Here is a 19,745-nt window from a genome sequence, read left to right as displayed (position 1 = left end):
AAAATAGAAAAACATAAGTCTGTTAATGAGATGGGAAAGGGAACAAGTTCAAAAAACCTAATATCTACAAATCATTAGCAGACAGTGATGATGAGTATCTTTTGCCCCCAGGGAGGCAAAAGAGTCATCAGTCTCTGTTTGAAAATAGCTCATCATGATCTGACATGAATTCATTCAGGAATCTGAAACACTACGGTGGTGCCTTTGTGGTCACAAAGAAGAGATGCATGCTTTCCAGTTAAAGCTGTAGGTAGCAGTTGCTTGGGACTTGAATGACACCCTGTAAAATATGCAGTAGCACTCCTCTGGCTGGTTTACTAGTTGAAACCTGTCCAAAGAATGGAAGGGGTGGGGGTGAGGGTACAGGGAGCTTCTTGAGCTCGATTGAAAACATTCCAGATGAGCTTTTGGTCAAAATACAAATTTGTTCACGAGTATAACTCTGGATAAAACCTAATCTAATGAGGTAATGATGAATAATCTCATTTTCAATTGATTTATGTGGTCACATGACTGCATGTTGAGTAGATCATAATGCATTATATCGTAGTAATGTAAACATCTGCCTCTTAAGTAAATTGATCATTATCAATTAAATCTAATAAAGTCAATTCTAATACCTGCTCCACCAAACGTCTACATACAAGATAAGAATTGTCACTGTCAAGCTGATGAACAGGTCGTGATACAATGGAATCTCTCAGTAATGGGCTCTGATGATCTGGTGGTTTTGTGCATTGTTGTGTATTAAAAGCAGAAAATGATCAGTTGAAAAATACAAGATGCTGACAAAACCTTTAATTTCAGCTGTTCGTCTTAAATTCACAATTAGAACTGGCTAATAACGAAGGCTCAGTATCTCACTCCGAATAACAGGACTGAACAGCTTTCATTTATTTATGTTCATAGTGTTCATGTCTCTGATCTGTGGTTTGACTCCCGGTGAGAGAATCTCTGATGAACTGATTTCCTCAGTAAACACTGAGTCCTGTTATCAACACGGCGAACCTAACGATGTCACAGGCTCCGCCCGTGTAAGAGTCTGGCCAATCATGGGACAGCTCTCAGTTTGATTTGTAAAATTAACCTTGACCTCAGCAAATAGCGCAACGCGTGGGCGTGGCCTGCTGATAGTTCGGTTGCGCCGCACGCAGCTCATCAACTTTTGCAACTAAAACGAAGCCTGTGCTCAACCAGCGATCGAGCTGCACAACACCGACCTGTCAGCCCCGGAGCTCACCGTGTGTGGCGCATTCCTGCCCCCTGACGTCCGGGTTGGGACTTTTCAAACGTCAACAAAGCAGCAAATTCCAGAAGTGACGAGGAGACTCCATTTTCGCAAGCGGCAGCTCGGGCTAGCGGGAAGCTAGCTGCTAGGCTAACTTTCCCTGCTAGGCGGACGGGAGCCAGAGCAAGCGACGAGCTTGCGATTAATTGTCCATCCGACGAAACTTTCGTTGCCCACACAAGACTCCCAGGTATGTTTGCAAATGCCGCTTGTCCAGAGTGCATCCTCCACAGCTCGGCTCTCAGTACCTGGATTTCGCGATCGGGTGCAGTCATGTTACGTTAGCTGCAGTCAGCTGGTGCTACCATGTTAGCTTCCTCATCTGATAACCCATTTCCCCAGCAAGCGGACATGCTAATCTAATGTGCTATGGGAGCTATAGGGGAACCCAGGCGCGTTCCTAACTCATACACACCGTGATGATGGACTTATCACAGTGAGCGTGGTGGGCTTCGTGTGACTAAAGTAACACAGCCGGCAGCTAATGTTCTGTAATTTCCAGAATGGATCTGCATGAATAAACAACTAATTGTTGATGGTTTGTTGTTGTTGTTGTTGTTTTTGATGATGATGTCAGAGCGTTACTTTGACCCTGTGATTGCAGCATGCTGATGGTGGGAGGCAATGGACGGGTGCACTAGAATGAGTGTGAAGGAGCTGTGTGAGACCGATGACCTGGCCACCGGTTTGGTGCTGGACCCTCTGCTGGGCTTCAGCACCCACAAGATGAACATCAGGTAACGTCAGGTCAAATGAAGCAACATGACAGCACAACCAACACTTCCTCAGATCAGTTCTTTTCAAATCCCGATTAGGCACTTCTATTTCACATCAGTTCAGTCTTTGCCTGTTTACTCTGGTCGAACACCCGTTTGTCTGTGTTTTGGTTGCACTTATCCAAAGCTGTTGCAGTCTAATGCAGACTGTCCTGCAATAAATCCTACTTTCTTGAAAGTTACATTGTTCAGTTTTATTGTAAATGTTTCAGAGAGTTGTCGATCCAACTTGGATGTTATTCTTCAGGATACAGTTGGTGCTGCTGCTGAATTAAAATTTTATATGAACAGTTGTTAAATAACAGGAGTGCCTATCTGTATAATGCAGCAACAGCTTAAACTAGAACTCCTCTTCTTATGTGCTGTTATCTGCTTTTCCCTCCTTAAGTCCCCCTCCAGAGATCCGGCGATGGGGGAACCTGAAAGAGACCCTACTGCGCTTTCAGCGTACGCATGACTTCAATGCCACGTTTGAGGCGCTGACAGTGGGTGAACTGGCTGGTGACTACTTCAGTGCTTTGGGAAGCCATCGGCAGGAGCTGCTGAGACAACACGTAAGCTCATGTTTAAACTTACAAATCAGTATCATATAACATCACAGGTTCACTGGAAGCTACCATAAATTCTTGAATTTGCCACTTGAATGTATTAACACAATCTACACCATCTACAATGTCTGCAGGTTTATCGCTACCTCAGTGCCTTCCTGTTGGATAGCGGCGTGAAAATAGACTCCTGCGACAGATACTCGTCAGAGACCAATGGGGCGAAGATAACCTCAACCAGGCACTGGTAATCACTCAGAAATGTAGCATTGCATTTGATAAGGCAGCATGTGGCAGAATAGCAACTGTCGCTGTCACAGCAGAGTTTCCTAGATGGTGTGTTACTTTTTAAATTGGAGATTCGTGACCCTCATATTGTTACTCCGCAGGTTTGCAGGAGAGCGGGTGGAGGTCCTGCTGGGCTGCATTGCAGAGCTGAGCCCCACCGACAGTGCAGTGCTGAGGGCAGGAGTCAACGACTTCAGTGTGATGTATTCCACACGCAAACGTTGTGCTCAGCTCTGGCTTGGCCCTGCAGCTTTTATTAACCACGGTTAGTTTGTTTGCATTCGAGACTCACTCTTTCCCAGAACACACACATGCAAACAGACTCGACTCAAGTTGTCATTGCTGATAGGAAGGCTAGTCTGAGTTTAATCAGCACTACATTTCACCAGGAGCGCTTTTGTAAAGATGCAGTCTGTAATCCAAATGTTAACACACATACCAATAATCAAAACACAAGGTTGGAAATTTTAACGCAATAAAACTGATTGACACCTATTCAATTACACATGCTCACACAACACAACAAACAAGGCTGAGTAAATTGTTTTCTAATGCTTGGTGAATACTGTAGTTAATGAAAGAGCCATAATAATTTTATGTACAATCTGATCTCATTATATATTCAAAAAGTTTTGATATGGTTTACAATGATGATTCGATCTTTACATGCCATGTTTATACTGTACAAATTAGCAAAGATAAATTCTTTGATATGTTTGAGAGCTGGATTAGAGCCAAATTCTTCTTACTGTAGAAACGTAGAACATAATTTATACATACAAAAATGCCAAATATGTTAAATCTTCCTTGCTCTTCCCATATCTGACTTGTGCAGTTCCCTGATTTCCTTCAACCTTTATTTTATGTCAGCTCTTATACAGTTCCTCGTATCAGTTTACCTACTTTACATAGGTAAACAAGTATGTTGCATAGTTGCACTAAAAATACTGATTTGTCGTTAATTATTTGTAAGCACCACCAGAAAATGTGTAATCATTGGTAGAGGGCGTTTATTTATTGTGATGACTTGAGCTGAATCTTAAACATAATCTAAAATCAGACTGCTCAGTGTGGAATTTATGAGGTGGTTAAGTTGAAAAAAACAGAAATGAATTTCCAAGTTATTTGGTTTGTTATTGAATAGTTTTATGGTTTAAACAAAAATGCACCAATGCCATATTCTAAAATGTTAGCATTTCCTGGTTATAGTCCTCACTGATAATAAGTTGAATATTTTTGGATATGGGACTGTAAGAAGAACAAAACAAGACATGTAAGAAAGTCAATGAGGGCAAGTGGCTATGGACAAACTTGAATAACTGGTTGATCACAATAGGCAGCAGATAACTGTTCTTTGCAGCCTGAACTATACTTGTAATATAATTATTTGAATTCATAATTTGATCACATGAATATGGAAATTAGAATCGAAATTTTAGTTCTTCCAACTGCGTAGGGCAGTTTGTGACAGGATATGTCCATAATGTTTGAGAGTTATTAAGCTAAGCCTTCGACTTTGCAGAAAGAATTCAGTAAAAAATGCAGGACTGATTAATTCTAATTGTTAACTTAATCTGGTTTTTCTCTGTTTGTCTCTCTTTGTTTGTCTTTCTCGGCTGAAGACTGCAAACCAAACTGCAAGGTAACCATCAATATTCACTTCATCTCTGTCACTTAAGATTTTGATGAGTTGAACATTTTTTTTTATTACTTCATACAGTCTAATAATTGTTTTATTTATAATTGTGTGTTAGAAACAGAATAACATTGTCAGTGTGCTTCCTATCTGCTGTGTTGAAGTATCCCCTGGGTGAACCAACCTTTCTTTGTCTTTTGTGCTATTTTTTTCAGTTCGTCCCTGGTGAGAAGAACAACGCCTGTGTTGAGGTGATTCGTCCCATCTCACCTGGGGAGGAGATCACGTGTTACTATGGTGCCAGCTTTTTTGGCGAAGGCAACGAAATGTGTGAATGCTGCACCTGTGAGAGGTGTGTCCATCATTGGATCAGACAGCTACTTTATTGTAGTTTTTGCTCAATACTGAAGATTTTCTTGCATCCAACATGAAAAAAGTACTTTTGTTATTTTAGGAATGGAGAGGGTCACTTCAGAAACAGAGGGAAACAGCCTGAGTGTGAAGAAACAAATGACTCTGTGGGCCAGAAATACAGCCTGAGAGAGCGATACCTTCGTCACCACAGAGAAAAGTGTCACCTTCCTACAAAGCCGATCATACCAGGAATCCACTCAGGTATCTTTAAAGGTAACCAGTAAAGGATTTTCTTTCTCAAATCAGTCACTTGTAATGTTTGAAAATAAATATTGTCTGTCAGCTACTTCAAATAGAAGATATAATGTTGGCTTCTTAAAAACCCAGTCAGCACTACAGAGGTAGTTTTAGAAATGCCAATTCTATGATGACATGTCCAAATGTCATTGAGATTTCGGTTTGAAAATCAGCTTTGCATTATCTCGTGCAGAAATAAATCATTATCGTCTACTTGACACCTCAGCTCAATGTTGCACCAGAAAGCTCAGTTTACTGTGAATGATCAACTTTGTGTCACTCTGTTTAAACAGTAAAGAGTGTAGAGTTGCTTTGTAATTAACTGTGAATGTAATCATCCAGAACCAAATACTGTACATGGAATATGATATTTACCTGAGACTGAATTTGAACTCAATAAGATGTTCTTTTGAGAATTTAAAAGTAGCGCACTGCAACAAGAGGATTACATGCAACATGAGAGCTGTTTTGGTTCTTACACATTTTATTTTCAGATGCTGGAAGCAGCACTTACTTTGCGAGTAGCTTTATATACAGTATGTCTTAATGAGGTTATTAGGCTATTTCTAGTTTCATTTACATTGTTGTCTACTTTCATTCCAATTATAAATTGATGTGGTAGAACCATACCATTTGTAATATATCACAGTGCTGCTTTAATGTAATGTTGTTTTAAAGCTAAAACATGTATTTCACAGTCAGTGTAGTCGTTGTACACCCTCAACACTATTTTAATTTGTTAACTTTTACCCACACCTTACTGAAATGCTGTACTATAGAGCAGCTTCAAGTTCAACCGTTGTTTTGTTGTTCTCTTTCATTCATAGCCATCCCCTCAAGGAATTCCTTTACCCAGCAGATGAGGAGAAACGCCTTGAAGAACAGAAAACTGAGTCAAACAAAGAAGTGGAGACGAGAGAAACACAGACGGTCAGGAAAGCACCCATTGAAGTCCCCCACAGTCAGTCAGCATCGGGCGGTTCCTCTCTTGTCCCAAGTTACACTGAGAGACCTCAGAATCAGAATACGGCGCCACTCAGTGGATTTCTTACTCAGCTGTAAGGATCCAAAAAGCAAAGAAAGGGCCTTGCTGCAGGGACTGGAGGAAGTGCAGCCAAAAGATAGCGGGCTGAGTATTCTAAATTCCACTGGTGACGAAAATAACAGCAGTGTGGTCAACTTGAAGCCTTTCACTCTAAATTCCCCCATATCAGATCAACAGAAAAGAGGACCTTCAGTAAATAAAGCCAGTCTGAATGGGAAGTCTGTCAAAGTAGTGGACAAGCCACCAGTCCATATGAGGACCTCTTCAAGAACAAGGAGCATGGTTCAAGCCATGCTCACTCAGCAAACTGGGTCCAGTAACACAGCTTGCAACACTAAAGTCTCTGATCGTGTGGAGGTTGAGAAAACCTGCAGTGCAATAAAACAGGAGAAGATTGAAAAGGCAATCACAGACAGTCAAAGCAACAAGGGCAGCAGCATTGAATCAGCTCAAAGTCCAGCTGCTGAGCAAACAGCGCAAAAGACCATCAGCGCGCCATCTTTTTTAGAAGTGTGTCAGAGTGTAACGGGCAGATCGAAGAAAACTGGGGACAATCCATTGATATCATTGAAGCAATACCTTACAGTCAACCTAACGAGGTTATCAGTGCCACAAATTGTAGAAGCAGAAAAGACGTGTGAAGACAGGAAAGCAAGAATGGAGATAAGAGGAAGGAGCAGGCAGAGCCAGTGTTCGAGACCAGCGCCTCTGACAGTAAAGTCAGAAAAAAGAGTGTCAAGATCTCAGCAGAATCAGGGAGGAGCAACAGAGGTCTGCACAGCTGAAGGTAACAGAGGGGTGAGGGAAATGTTTTTTAAGGCCACCGATAGAGTAAATCTAAGAAAGCGACATGCAAGTGAAACTGTTGGTGACTCCTGTCAAAGCGAGAACAGGGGAAATGACAAGGTCATTGAGATACAAACTGTGTCAGAAACAGAAAAGGGATGCACACAAAAAGAGCAGCACGATATTGTAAGAGGCAAAATTGAAGTGGAGAAAGTAGAGACAAATGCTGCAGCTACAGTGATAGAATATAAAAGTGACAGAGCCCCAGAAGAAGTGAATGAGTCTGAATGTAAAATAGTGTCCAGTGAAAAAATTACAGAACAAAATAATGTGCAGTGTGTTACAAATGAAGTCAAGGACGCGTGTACAGAGGAGGGAGTTGTTAAACTCTCCGAACAATTGGCGAGTAGTGTGAGTAAATATCCCCTAAATAGGCAAAGCGATATTGTCATTAAGCAGGCAAAGGTACTGCTATCTGATTTTTTAAGAAGAGAGAAACCCTTAATAGGTAAGAGACTACCAGAGGAGGTTGTAGAAAGAAGGTTATCTACCCAAGCCTGTATAGAAACGCAAAGTGCTGTGGAGGAAGCAGAACAGACAGAGATAAATGGAGGCACAGAGCAGAGCAGCTGTAGGAGGAGACGAAAGCTGAGGCCCAGAGCAGCAAAAACGAAAGATGATAAACAAATCACCAGGGGACACTTGAGCAAAGAGGTTCCAGCTACAGTTAAGACCAAGTTGAGTGAGGATAGTTTACATCTTCAGTCAACACAGAGGCATAAAGACCCACTGGGCTCCTGCCTCAGCACACTACCTCATAGGTCACTCATTTCAACAAAGGCTACAAATAGTTTGCATGCAGACACCAATCCACAGGCACACATACAGTCCAACATACCTCTGAAGAAACGTACATTTCGCAGTTCTGTGGAGATAGACTCTGAACAGGGTTTGAATTCTGCTTCAGATCAAGCTCCTAAAGAAGGAACTGAGTTAAGTTCGTCTGCATTGCTGAGACAGGACTTGACGTCATGTTCAGGGGAGGGTACGAAAGTGAAAAGAGAATTTAAAAGAAGATTTAGAAGAACAGAACTCCAGAAGTTAAATCCCAAGAGCATCACAAAACAGAACTCCTTAATCAGAGTGCTTCGCCCCCGAGCTAATGAAGTTCAGCGAGGCCATTTATCGAGGAAGTTTCGAAGGTGTAAACCTGAGAAGCTAGATTATGACATTGACAAAGCCCGGACACTCAATAGTCATAAGCTTGCAAAGGACAAACAAATGGAGAACCCAGAAAAAATCCAAGAGATTTTGGGGAACAATTCACATTCAAACCGATTTTTAAAGAAAGATGAGGATGAAACATTGATCGATCAAAGTGATCTTGACGACACGAAGCCTGGCATTAATTTTAAGATTCGTTTCAAAAGGAGGAAAGGCAGAGTATGGGAGATGCAAACTGCAGGACTTGAAAATATAGCGTTAAAAACAGAGAAGGGGAACGAGTTGGTGACGTGCGATCCTTTTAAAGCAATCATGGATTCTGTATCGCTTTTAAACACAGAGATGGAGGCAGCCCAGGCTCATGTGCAGGCTTGCAAGAAGTCAAAGAACAGATTGCATCGTTTGAAAAAACGAGGCAAGAGGTTGTGTGAAAGGCAAGGAGTAAATCTCGCCCAAGAAGCAAAATTAGAGAAAGGCGGAGACGTCCAAAATGTTGAAATTGCACCTGAAGCATTTGGTGACAAAGTAGAAATCACAGAGAAGCGTGATGGGGAGCTTTCGGCTGGCGTCGAGCAGCTGCCTGAAAAAATGGTGTGTGAAAAAAATTACAAGGAATCTTTGCCGACTGTAGTTGAAACGAAAATAGAAGATCGCTTCATAAAGAATTGCTGCTTGTATGAAACCGGGTCACAACAGAAACAAGAGCCAGAATTGGATTTTAATGGTTTTTCGCTACCAACAATTAAACTACGTAGAAAGATGGAGGATATTTGGGAGGTGGACAGCAAAGAGGAGCTCTTACAGACAGAGCTTAAAGTAGAGCCCATAGTTAAGAAAGAGATGAAGGGTCACCTTTTAGGGAAAGAAATGAAAGAATGTCTTGAGTTTACTAAGTTCAAAGAAGAGTTCCCATCCTCCCATGTGGACAACAACCCTGCCCTGAGGAAAACAGAACAGCCACCGTTTTCCTTATCTCTGTCACCACTGTCCCTGTCCTCCCCGCTTAATGACAATAAAAGTGAAATGATATGCTTGGCTACAGATAGAATCAGTGTAAGGCCAGAGATCAACAGTGGTGGAAGGAAACAGAGGCACAAAATGGAGAGAACTCGAAAGTGTGGGCCTGTAGAAACGCCCACCACTTGTCTTAGTCACACTCTCCAACAAATTGACAACAGTCTCTCCAGGCTCTCCGAAGGCTTGTGTTCCTCTCAAACGCTGGAAAAGCCGACATCCATTTCCAATAATTCTAGTTCTGTCATCCAGCCCCCATCCCAGTTTCCTCTATTCACAACAGCAGATAACATGCTCTCTGTTGAGCCGAACTTCACAAACTGCTGCGATGATATTCTGGACTTTCAGTGTCTCAACTTTGAGGGTTATTACCAGCCACAGAACATCCTTCCATCTTCTCCATCAGATCTGTGTTCACTGGATCCACCCACAGATCCTTTCAGCAGTCCCCTCTCTCACAGCCCATCTGATACATGGACGACCGAGACGCCGTACCTCGGCCCTCCCAGTCCAGGAAATAACTTCACCAGTGAGGATCTTCAGTTTTTTCCTAATCTAATTTCTTCCAAAAGTGACTATGTTCCCCTGGAGTGTGAAGTGAAGGATAGCTCTAATTACAGAAACCCACCCAATCCCAGTTTCAGTTTCTCAGCTTTAAGCAACTCCGACTTTACTGCAAAGGATCGATGTTTGGGTAAAAACCCAGCAATGAGGCTGTCCAAAGAAGACCTCAAAACTCAGTCCTTGCCTGTAGTTGGCAAGCATCGGCCGTTTGGTGCAACGCCATCATCGGTTACATCTCAACATCCTGTTACTATAACACAGCCGTCCATCTTCGTCAAGCCGAGCACCAGCCAGTCAAAAGGCCAGACTAACCTTAAAACCCCGGCCCCCTTCCATCGCATGACCATGCCGAGTAAAACTCAGTCTTTTTCAAGTAGTAGTCAGCCAAACACAGTCAGAGGAGTGTCCCACAGTTGCTTGACAAAGTCTGTTTCTTCACCTCAAATGTCTAACAAACTCCTATCTCCTCAGCTATTCACTGTGAAAAATCCCAATCCTCCAGACAATCCGTTCAACTTCCATGAGAAAACCTCAACAGTTATTCACAGGGTGCTCAAGTTTCAAGGGGGGAACCAGAGTCAGAACTTGTACAGTGCTCCTTGTAAAGACACCATGGCTGCTGGCAGCCCGACCATCGCGTCCAGAACACTCAGTGCAAAATCAGGTGCTATTGAGAAACCCCAGCAGAGTCAGAAACTTGGTTTTAGTGTACATGGCAAAGGTGTCATGTCTGCACAAGGGTTTGGAAAAGATGTTAGCCACCTTGTTTCACCCAGCACCCCCAACAGGTCCACCCCTCATTTCAACAAATCCAGCACCTCTTTTACTCAGTCTTTTTGTAGAAGCAAGATGTCATCTGATAAACATGAAAGTGCAGAAACCAACATGACATACAAAAACTTTTCTGCCCTGCCAAGACCCTTCTTCTTTCCTAGCAAAGTAACACATAGTGATTCATTGCCACAAGACAAGAGTTTGAAACATGATAGAACCACCCTGTCGACTTCAGACAAACACCAGCCATGTTACACTCAGCAAGACCCCTTTGACTTCAGCTTCAGCTCAACTCTTTCACCCATGACTCAGCACAACAGCCCCCAAGTGATCCACAGTACGCAACCTGGTACGCCAGCACCAGCACACAAGTCCACAACGTCCTCAGCCTCTTTCCCCTATGGCTGTCAAGGTCCTCCTTATGTACTCAATTTCAGCGGAGATCATTCATTGACCCTGGGTCTCAGGGATGGGGCTGACTGTTACCCAGGACTCGGCTCAACAAACTACACCTACCATTGCCTGATGGAACCTTCGGGCACACAAGGGCGGCTAGTTCTTGAGCCCCGTGGGCCCCAGCTTTCAAACCCAGCATCTTTTTCCTTGGGTGGATTTTCAGGACTCAAAGGTCAGGACGAACACTGCAGGAAGGACATGCAGCAACAGTGCCCACCTGGGGAACACCAGGGTGCACCACACTTTGGACCTGTTACAACATCTCACTCCATGGGTCCCACAAAACCCAAGCGGGTGAGGTTAGTGGTGACAGACGGCACAGTAGACTTAGATCTTCAGTACTCGGACTGATTAATAGACACTGCAAATATTGGGATTATAGTGTCTGGCAAAATGTTTTGGTAAACATGGTAATTCATAGTCTACCTGTTATTCAAGCCCACTGACTGACATTTTTATATTGATCATTGTTTTGATGGACTGTTTGAATGACTTGTACAGGGTTTTATGTAAAGCTGACCTATCAGTGTGTTTTAGCTACTGTATGAGTTAAAAAAAAAAAAAAGGCAGCGTCACAACAAATTTGCTGAGAATACCTAATTTAAGAGAACAATGTATTAAATATATTTGTGAGTAGGAGTTTGAACCTAGAGGCCCTGTAAACACTGAATGCCCTCTTACTATACTGTAACATACTTGTATGAATCTTTCTATGCCATGTATGGCAGTAGAGACGAGAGTGCCGTCTTTGGTTGCTGGTACTTGTATTGGTGGGTTTTAAAAAGGCAGCTTTGTGCCTCAGTCTTTGATATGTTCTTGTGACTTTTTGAAGTACCTGTTGAAACAGTCCGCCCTCGTTTTTTATACTCGAATTAAGCTCTTTTCTCACTTTGTGTGTGTGCATGCATTTAGCAGGCAGGTCTTGAGGGATCAAACTGAGGTGTGTTGTCGTCCACGATAACGTGACTGTCACTCTGCCAGATGTAAGAAAGACCATTTGTCATAAGTGCATATATGAAAGGTTTGTGCATGAGCAGTGTAAAGTAAAAAATGATTCCCATAAATGAAATTCTATATCTAGACGACCGGGTGAAGATGCGTGACACGACTTTTCACAGCTGCTCTTTTGAGTGAGTGGGAAATGTTTTTTATGTTAACGGATGGAGGGATAGTACAACACGAGTTCTCCAAATTGGAAATTTAAGATGAATATTAATGAACATTTCACGCCACAAAAAGTGACAATCTTCTCACAGAATATCTCACTTTTTCATTTATTTGGTCCTTTTTTTTCCCAGCAAAACAACAGAAGAATAAGTTGTGCGACATCTAATACCGTGACACATGATGGAGATACACATTCATAGGTTTATATCGTAACCATAGTTATTTTTAGTTGTTTGTGGACGTCAAGTGAGCATTACCCTCATGTTATGATGCTCTGTACGTTGAACCACCTGTGATTTGGCAGTAGTGCTCAGTGTGACTGCATATCCTCACAATACTACCATAAAAATGTACTGTCTTGATACGGAAAGGCCAATTATTTATTTTAATATCCTCATTCTTGAAATGGTGCTTTAATGTAATTTATATTTCACATTGATTGTTGGAAGATGTAAATGTTTTTATTTATGGGACAAAATACTGAACTAATTATTTACATTGACTATTTAATTTCACAGCCTTTGACATCTAGTTTGTGTCGGTTGTTACAGGTTAAACTTTGTCTGTCCTCTTTTCTAATAGACAGTTAGTCTTACTGAAAGTCTGCTGTAGAAATGTACAAATGTAGCCTATATCATTAAAGACACTTAATTCTTTTTTGTATTTTCTCTCTTTGACTCTTTTTAAAAATGTTTCCTAAAAATTTGAATGGTTAACAATATTTCTGCAATTTTACGACATACATACATACACTTAAGCAGGATGTATGTTCTGTGTGAAATGATAGACAATATGGAATTAGAACATTTTGAAAAATGATTAATCACTTATCCAAAGCAATTATGTTTTTGGTAATAATGCAAATGCAGATTCATCAAATCAAGATGCTGAATCATTTTTGCATATTTAAAAAAAAAAAAAAAATCCCCTGCAAGTTTACCTGAATGTAGTTTATAAAACAATTAAAAACTAGAATATCACTCGATATTGATCAGTTTATTCTTCTTATTAGATTATAAATTCCGTTTGGTTGGCAGCACAAAGTCGGAGAGAGGAGGAGGGAGCGAAGGCATGATGGAGTCGGCCGAGACAGAGCAAGAAAAAGCAGGTGAGAAAGAAGTGAACACCACATTTACTGCAGATTCAATACACTGGACTCCACTATGATTTCACCTGATTAGACCTGATTCTGAAAATTGAAGCTACAACTATCAGTCAGTTCCTCACTTCTCACGGGAAATCGTACCCACTCACCAAAGTTACATAGAGCAGAACAGATGTTCAGGAATGAAAGGAAATATTACCCTATTCCAAGTGAACATTCAAACTCATTTTAATCAATCTGCTGTTTTATGGTAAAAACACTGCATGAACTTTTTTTCACTTTGTGTGTGATCAACCACCACAGTAAATAAGCAGAATACATTTTTTCATTTTTAAGTCATTCTTATAAGCTTGAAGTGTGCAGAACGTTCTTGTTTTCGCAGCATTATTTCGTCTCTAAGGTTTGATTTTGCTTCATTCTCAGTGCTCTCACACATTTCCCTGGTTATTTTTTAAGCCAAATGTTCATCTTCCTGGTTCATTGCCCGGCCTTTACCTCCTTTCTCTCAACAATCCAACTCAACCAGCATTTGTCGACCATCTTCTGCTTTTCCACTCAATCTTCTCCCTTCCTCCAGCAACATGACCCACTTCTGCTTTTCTTTTTAGCTCTCAGTAGCAGCCGAGCAGATAAGTCTGATGCCAAGTATAACAGTTTTCTCATAATGAGGACGTAGAGACGGATGGAGAGATGATCCGTTATAGCAGTAAGACTGGGTGTTTTGGACATGGTTCAGTTAAAGGGCTAGGAAACAAAGGGGGTTGGGGGTAATGAATATTAACACCAAAGCACATAAAGATATTCGAGTTTAATATGCACTCATTGACAGTGAAGCAGAAGTCCCTGTTCTACTTATTTTAATTCATTATGTAAAACTTTTTCAATTTAACTTCTTGAAACCTGTAGAAAACTTGACAATTTACAATATTTCCCTCTGAGGTGTGAAGGAAGTACCATAAAATGTAATTTAAAAAAGTTGAAGTACCTCAAAATAGTATACAGTATATGTGAACCTATGAAGTAAATCTACTTGAATCTGACTTTCCATTTTGTGCCACATGAAATGCATATCTACCATTTCAATGCTCATAGGTTTCTCTGTTTTAATTATTTATTTCCAGGTCACCTCACCCACTCTTCATCTTGCTCTTGTGTGCATCATATTACCATTAAACCCTGTAACCACATGCATGATGTGGCCACATGACTCCTGTGTTCCCCCATGTTCTGCACTCTGGGGATTATAATCCGTCATGGGATAGAAGTGTTGCACAGCAACGGTGCAGCCCTGTGAAATGGCTGACTCTGTCGGGTCGCTGTAAGGAGTGTAGAGTGCGTGAACCACCATCGCCATCAGCAGTGGTGAAGCAGCAAGGAAGCATCTGAAGCTCTGAAAGGAAGAGGATCACATCCAGAGAAGAGAGCTTTAGAAAGGTGTCCTGGAGTTGGACATTATTTCCCAGGTGTCAGGTGGCAGATGCTTCTAATGACTGGCTACTGACTGAGATGTCAGTGCATTAGTGTAAATTATGACTGTAAAAAACCCTGTGTGTCTGACAGAGGGGGCTGAATAAATATGTCAGGGAAATTGCTCTTATTATCATGGCTATCTTTCTTGATTAAGTCTGAGTCTGCTATTAAGGCCACTTCCCCCGTCTCCTTGTACGAGCTGTGGTTGCCCGTCTTGTTTTGATGGAGCACCGCAATCCTTTTTTTTTTCTTTTCCACTTGCTGCCACTGATCATCCAATTAACACTATGGGTTCAGCTTGAGCCTGGTGAACAAAACTAAAAAAATGTAAACGCACCCTCCTATGCAACATGTAGACTCAAGTCATTTAGAGGAGCCTGACCAGGCACATGCAGCCCGATGCCAACCTCATTTAAAGAACCCATTAGATCAGATCGGTGTAATACTTTTAATATTGTGTCAGAAAGTTGCCTCCGCATGAGTCACTGGCTGAGTAAAGAGGTGGGCAGGCTCCTGCTGTGTGAGGGTGGGTTTCATTCACATTCAATACTAAATGCTCAGGTTGGAGCTAATGGATGTTGTGTTAATGAGAGAAAACATAATGAATGACGTGATATTTGTAGTCATTACCCTGGAGAGCTGAGATGTCAGGGTTTTCCTGTCAACGAAACAATTAATTCAACTGCCTCATTGATCCCAAATTAGACGCCCTGACATGGAATTAGCGACACTAATGTAGACATGCAGTATGATATTTGTATAAATGTAAAGGTAAAGGTAAATGTCGTCCAGATGAATGATGGTTAAATAAAATGGCAGATGATGTCTTAGGCTGCAATTAGTAGTCAGTTAATCAATGTTAAATACTTCATGTGTAACTTCTTTCACAAACGATAAACATTTCAAGCAAAAACGCAAAAATAGTTGCTAATTTCGGCATCTTCAGTGTGAAGCCGTCTGTCCAACTAGTGAAAAAAAGTATGATCCTTTAAAGGAGGCGGGGTTTATAATCTGTACTGCAGTCAGCCACCAGGGGGCATTTGAGATGCTTTGGCATCTTTTTTGGGGAGCAGTCATATCCATCTTTACAAACGGTCTATGGGCCAAATGATGAATAAAATAATATATTTACAACAAGTCAGTTGCAGTCCTAATGAAATAAGCCCCATCATTAATTTGCAACTATTTTAATAATTTATTTTAATAATGAATATATTGTATTTCGAGTTAACACCGCAGACATTTTCCAGTTTTTCTGTTTCATAGGCCAAACAATTAATTAAAAGATAACAATTGTCAGATAAATTGATTCTTAAAATAGTAATAGGTAAGTCAGTTGCAGCTGTAATTATATTGCTCCACTGAGTTATTTGCGTGAGTTTTTTTAAAGTAAAATGCAATGTTTCAACCTGGCATGATTTATTATAAAAAACCGCACCATAGTGTGAGATTTTGCAGATACACATCTCCCCAGAAATACTGTTTCTCGAGTAGCGAGAGGAATTCACAAACAGGAAAAGTGTTACTATGATATCACTATAGGATGAGCTGCAAAAATCAAATAGATGAGCACAGAGCTGGAACATATTTGAGGAGAATGAAAATCAAATCTGAAAAATCCAGGAAGAGGTCCAACAGTTTAGGATCAGATACATAAAGCTGAATTTACAGGAGAGACTGATGAAAATTCTCCCTGTTAGGTCTGAGAAACGACCACTTTTTATGAGCTCATAATGAATTTTCATGATGTGGCAGTGTAATACAGGAGAGCTTGTCATCTTTGATTCATCGCTGGATTATGTCAACATCTGACATGTCGCCTGGCTCTTGTCAACGTACCCAGACAGTTTTCCGTTATAAAAATTTCTACAGCAGATGTTTTTTTTGTAGCCTTTGGGAGCTGGAATAAAATGTCAAGGGAGCCAGCAGCTCGAGTTCTATATTGATCACCGCTAGTAACAATACAGCTACCTGACTGCTGCACTGGGATTATTGTTATTACACATGTACACGATCATCATAGCTGGCCTCCTCCCTCATTCCCAACCATTAAAGGGGTGTCATCTCACCAGTGCCCGTGGGGCAAGTTTGACATGCTTCACTCACCACTGATTGGTGTAATGGAGTTGATTTCTACTTGCTATTCAATTCAGCTCGTCAGTAGAAAGCTCCTTCTCCACCCACAGTGCTCTCCTCTCTCAGCCACCTCTATGTATGGTAATAAGCATTGCAGCAGTGGCTCCCTTCATCCTCTTGTACACATCTCTTTCATTCCTAATTCATAATTCTGTGTGTGGGTGTGTGTGTGTGAGAGAGAGAGAGAGAGAGTTGATATGGATATAAATGTAGGGTTACGGAAGGAATACATAAAATTGTCTCTAATCGATGTATTCTTTTGTTTTTTGTTTGATATTGTGGAGTAATTTTTGGATAATCTTGTGTGTGTATGTCTCTGTGTTTGCTCTTGGGGTGGATCCCTCTGTGTTCTGTGATGCTTCAGTTCTGCGAGAAGGGAAAAAAAAAAAAAAAAAAAACGAGATTCTTTTCACAGCTGAGAGTCAAACTCCACAACATCAAAGATACAGAGAAAGAGAGAGACGGAGAGATAGAAAGAGAGGGAGCGAGAGAAAGAGAGCGAACAGGAGGGATGCAGGGAAGGGTATGCCTTGTATCTGAGTAATGATGGAGGAGAGAGAGATGGAGGGAGAAGGGGAGGGAGCAAAAGGGAGAGCGAGAAAGAGAGCGATCGAGAGACGTATGGGGGGAGGAGGTGATGGAGAGAAAGCAACCAACCAGTGCAAGAAAAGAGAGAGCAAAAGAGAGAGAGGGACACTGAGAACATGCTGAAGGGAGGGAGGTGGGGAGGACAGCGAGTGAGCGAGCGAGTGAGTGAGGGGAGGGATGGGGAGATTGCCGGACAGAGCCGACAGAAGTGTTACTACAGAGCTGCTGCTGCTGCTGGAGGACGGGCAGGGAGCCGAGGATAATGCTCCATCCCTCAGAGTGCAGTGGTACGCTGGACACCTTGTAATATCCCGTGGCGGCGGTGGCAGCTGTGGAGGAGGAGGAGGGTCGTCATTGTTGCAGCAGTGATTGTCCTTTCTTACCTTTTTCTTCTTCTTTTGCCACAGTCTTCTTCATCCTCTTCCCGCTCGCCCCTCCTCACTCCTTATTCCTCTGCAACTGGCAACTGCTGGGCTCGCCCCCTCCTCTCTTTTCTTACTTCTGTCCCCCTTTTTTCTGAGGAGGGATTTCTGTATTTCATCAGGGATTGTAGAAGACAGTAAGGATGTTTTCTGTCTTTTCTGCTTTTTCGCTCTTCTCTTTTGTCATGCATGGAGATGGAAAGGGACAGCTTTTGGGGGTGGGGTGCATGGCAAAGCAGAGCGGAGTATGATTTTCTGTTTGTGGAGGGGTAGTGGTGGAGTCAGAGGGGTGTTTGTGTGTGTATGTGTGTGCATCAGGGAATGGAAAGGGAGGGTTTGCATGTTCTAGTTTACTGCATTGATGTGAAACATTCATTCCTCTGTCACATTTCTTTTTGTGCACGCAACACCCTGGTTTTACATGAAGATATGCATCGGTTGTTGGGAAAAAACAAAATGAGAAAGACGATCTGCTGAGGGATGCACAGACATGGGGAAGGCAAAGCGAGCAGTGCTTTGCTGTGGATTGCTCCTTGATACCAGCAGATGAATGCATTATCCCAGCTTCTGCAGAGAGGCAGAAGACGAGAGGAAGTGGGAGGAAAGAAGAGGTGGCACTAGGGGAGACACATATGTGTGGATCATGCAAAGACAAGACAAGACAAGATAAGACAGGGAATCACACAATTTATGTGGCATCGTTTATAGATAGCTAGATGGATGAGAGATGCTGCCTGTCAGTTGTTTGATTTGTCATTGTGTCAAACTGATAATCCCTCCCACGTATGTTTGCATGCATGCCAAGGACTGCAAATGATCTGGTGCATGGAGCAGCTAGCTGCTTTCTGTTTACAGTGAGAGGCTACCCAGTGCACTAAGTCACCCGGTAAATCACACTTTGGACATATTGACTCGAGCGCGTGAAGGCGGCGTGTGCATGGATGAACATGGACACAGATGCACCCCAGCATTTAAAATGTGTGTTGTGAGTCACTCAAGAGACACAGTGGATGCCTCGCCATGCATTAAACAGCAGATGGATTTGATAGCGGATGTCCAAACTGCCATCCTCTCACTTGAGTGGCCGCCTCTACAAGAAAGAGGTCATTGATCCAGCAGGGAATAAGTGTCTGCTCTGCCCCTGTCATTATCTCCCTACCTCAGTCTATAGTCTTTCTATAGATGCTTTTGTTTCTATTGAACGCATCCCACCGGAAGGTGATGGCAGGCCACACATAATTATACCCAGGCTTCTGAATACATGTCATATGGAGCGGCGAGGAGGATTTCAGCGAAATGTAGCAGAACTTAAACTTGCTCTTTGGAGGTGTTCAGGCATGAGGGATGTGTTCGGTATTGGTTTTACAGCGGTGTGGAAAGTGGCATATCGCCCACACACAGTCATCGTACTCACACACACACACACACACGCGTCATCCATGACCTGTATGTGATTTGTAACAGAGCGACAACATTACATGCCATGAGCAGGATCTGTAACAATGAAAAGTTTGAATGCAATTGGTGGGTGGTGGGTTTGTTGAAGTGTACCGTCTGTATTGTTGTATGAAAGTGAAGTGCATTTGTCAATGTGCAGTGTTGAGTGAGGTGACTCAGTCTTTGCTTTGAGTGGTGCTCCGAGTTCAAACATGCTGATGTCAAGCAGTCGCTACACGCTACCTCATCGCTGCAAGCTCTCCACTGATCAGATTGAGTGTTGCTTCACTCACTCATAGAAGAGATGAATCTCCCTGACACATTCGACTTTGATCAAAGCAGTTTTAGATGTATTTGTGATTGAGGCTGGAGG

General features: G+C 42.1%; 2 protein-coding genes across 6 annotated transcripts in view; both read left to right on the top strand.

The window, feature by feature from the left end:
• Positions 1-1,102: 1,102 nt before the first annotated feature.
• On the top strand, positions 1,103-14,911 carry kmt5c (lysine methyltransferase 5C). Of its 3 annotated transcripts, XM_020094498.2 has the most exons (11): positions 1,103-1,478; positions 1,893-2,025; positions 2,453-2,618; positions 2,747-2,856; positions 2,999-3,162; positions 4,520-4,539; positions 4,749-4,885; positions 4,988-5,160; positions 6,012-7,016; positions 13,227-13,322; positions 14,441-14,911. In XM_020094498.2, exons 2-11 carry the CDS (start codon positions 1,913-1,915, stop codon positions 14,524-14,526), a joined length of 2,070 nt encoding a protein of 689 aa, XP_019950057.2. In that variant the 5' UTR covers positions 1,103-1,478; positions 1,893-1,912; the 3' UTR covers positions 14,527-14,911. The 3 variants fall into 3 exon arrangements, with proteins under 3 accessions (XP_019950057.2, XP_069380825.1, XP_019950056.2); XM_069524724.1 differs by lacking the exons at positions 13,227-13,322; positions 14,441-14,911 and having other exon boundaries at positions 1,106-1,478; positions 4,988-5,148; positions 6,012-12,870; XM_020094497.2 differs by lacking the exons at positions 13,227-13,322; positions 14,441-14,911 and having other exon boundaries at positions 1,107-1,478; positions 6,012-12,870.
• A 2,733-nt stretch (positions 14,912-17,644) lies between these two features.
• The window catches only part of shank1 (SH3 and multiple ankyrin repeat domains 1), a 79,957-nt gene continuing 77,856 nt past the window's right edge, over positions 17,645-19,745 (top strand). The window contains exons 1-2 of one of the 3 annotated variants that reach the window (XM_069524719.1): positions 17,646-17,800; positions 17,921-18,072. The gene's annotated coding sequence lies outside the window, so the exon portion shown is untranslated. Of the gene's footprint in view, positions 18,073-19,745 lie in introns of all 3 variants that reach the window. The other 2 variants (XM_069524722.1, XM_069524717.1) reach the window with 2 other exon arrangements.

This window comes from Paralichthys olivaceus, chromosome 5 (assembly GCF_024713975.1).
Source record: "Paralichthys olivaceus isolate ysfri-2021 chromosome 5, ASM2471397v2, whole genome shotgun sequence".
NCBI classification, from domain to species: Eukaryota; Metazoa; Chordata; class Actinopteri; order Pleuronectiformes; family Paralichthyidae; genus Paralichthys; species Paralichthys olivaceus.
Note: the sequence above shows the minus strand (reverse complement) of the source record. Positions and strands in the feature narration are given on the sequence as shown.

What these genes read in the sequence shown, in the direction of transcription:
- kmt5c (XM_020094497.2), top strand. Translation starts at nt 1,913, where the DNA reads ATGGACGGGTGCACTAGAATGAGTGTGAAGGAGCTGTGTGAGACCGAT. An exon ending in ATAACCTCAACCAGGCACTG is followed by an intron (nt 2,857 to 2,998) that starts GTAATCACTCAG and finishes GTTACTCCGCAG; the next exon opens with GTTTGCAGGAGAGCGGGTGG. An exon ending in CCACTCAGGTATCTTTAAAG is followed by an intron (nt 5,161 to 6,011) that starts GTAACCAGTAAA and finishes TTTCATTCATAG; the next exon opens with CCATCCCCTCAAGGAATTCC.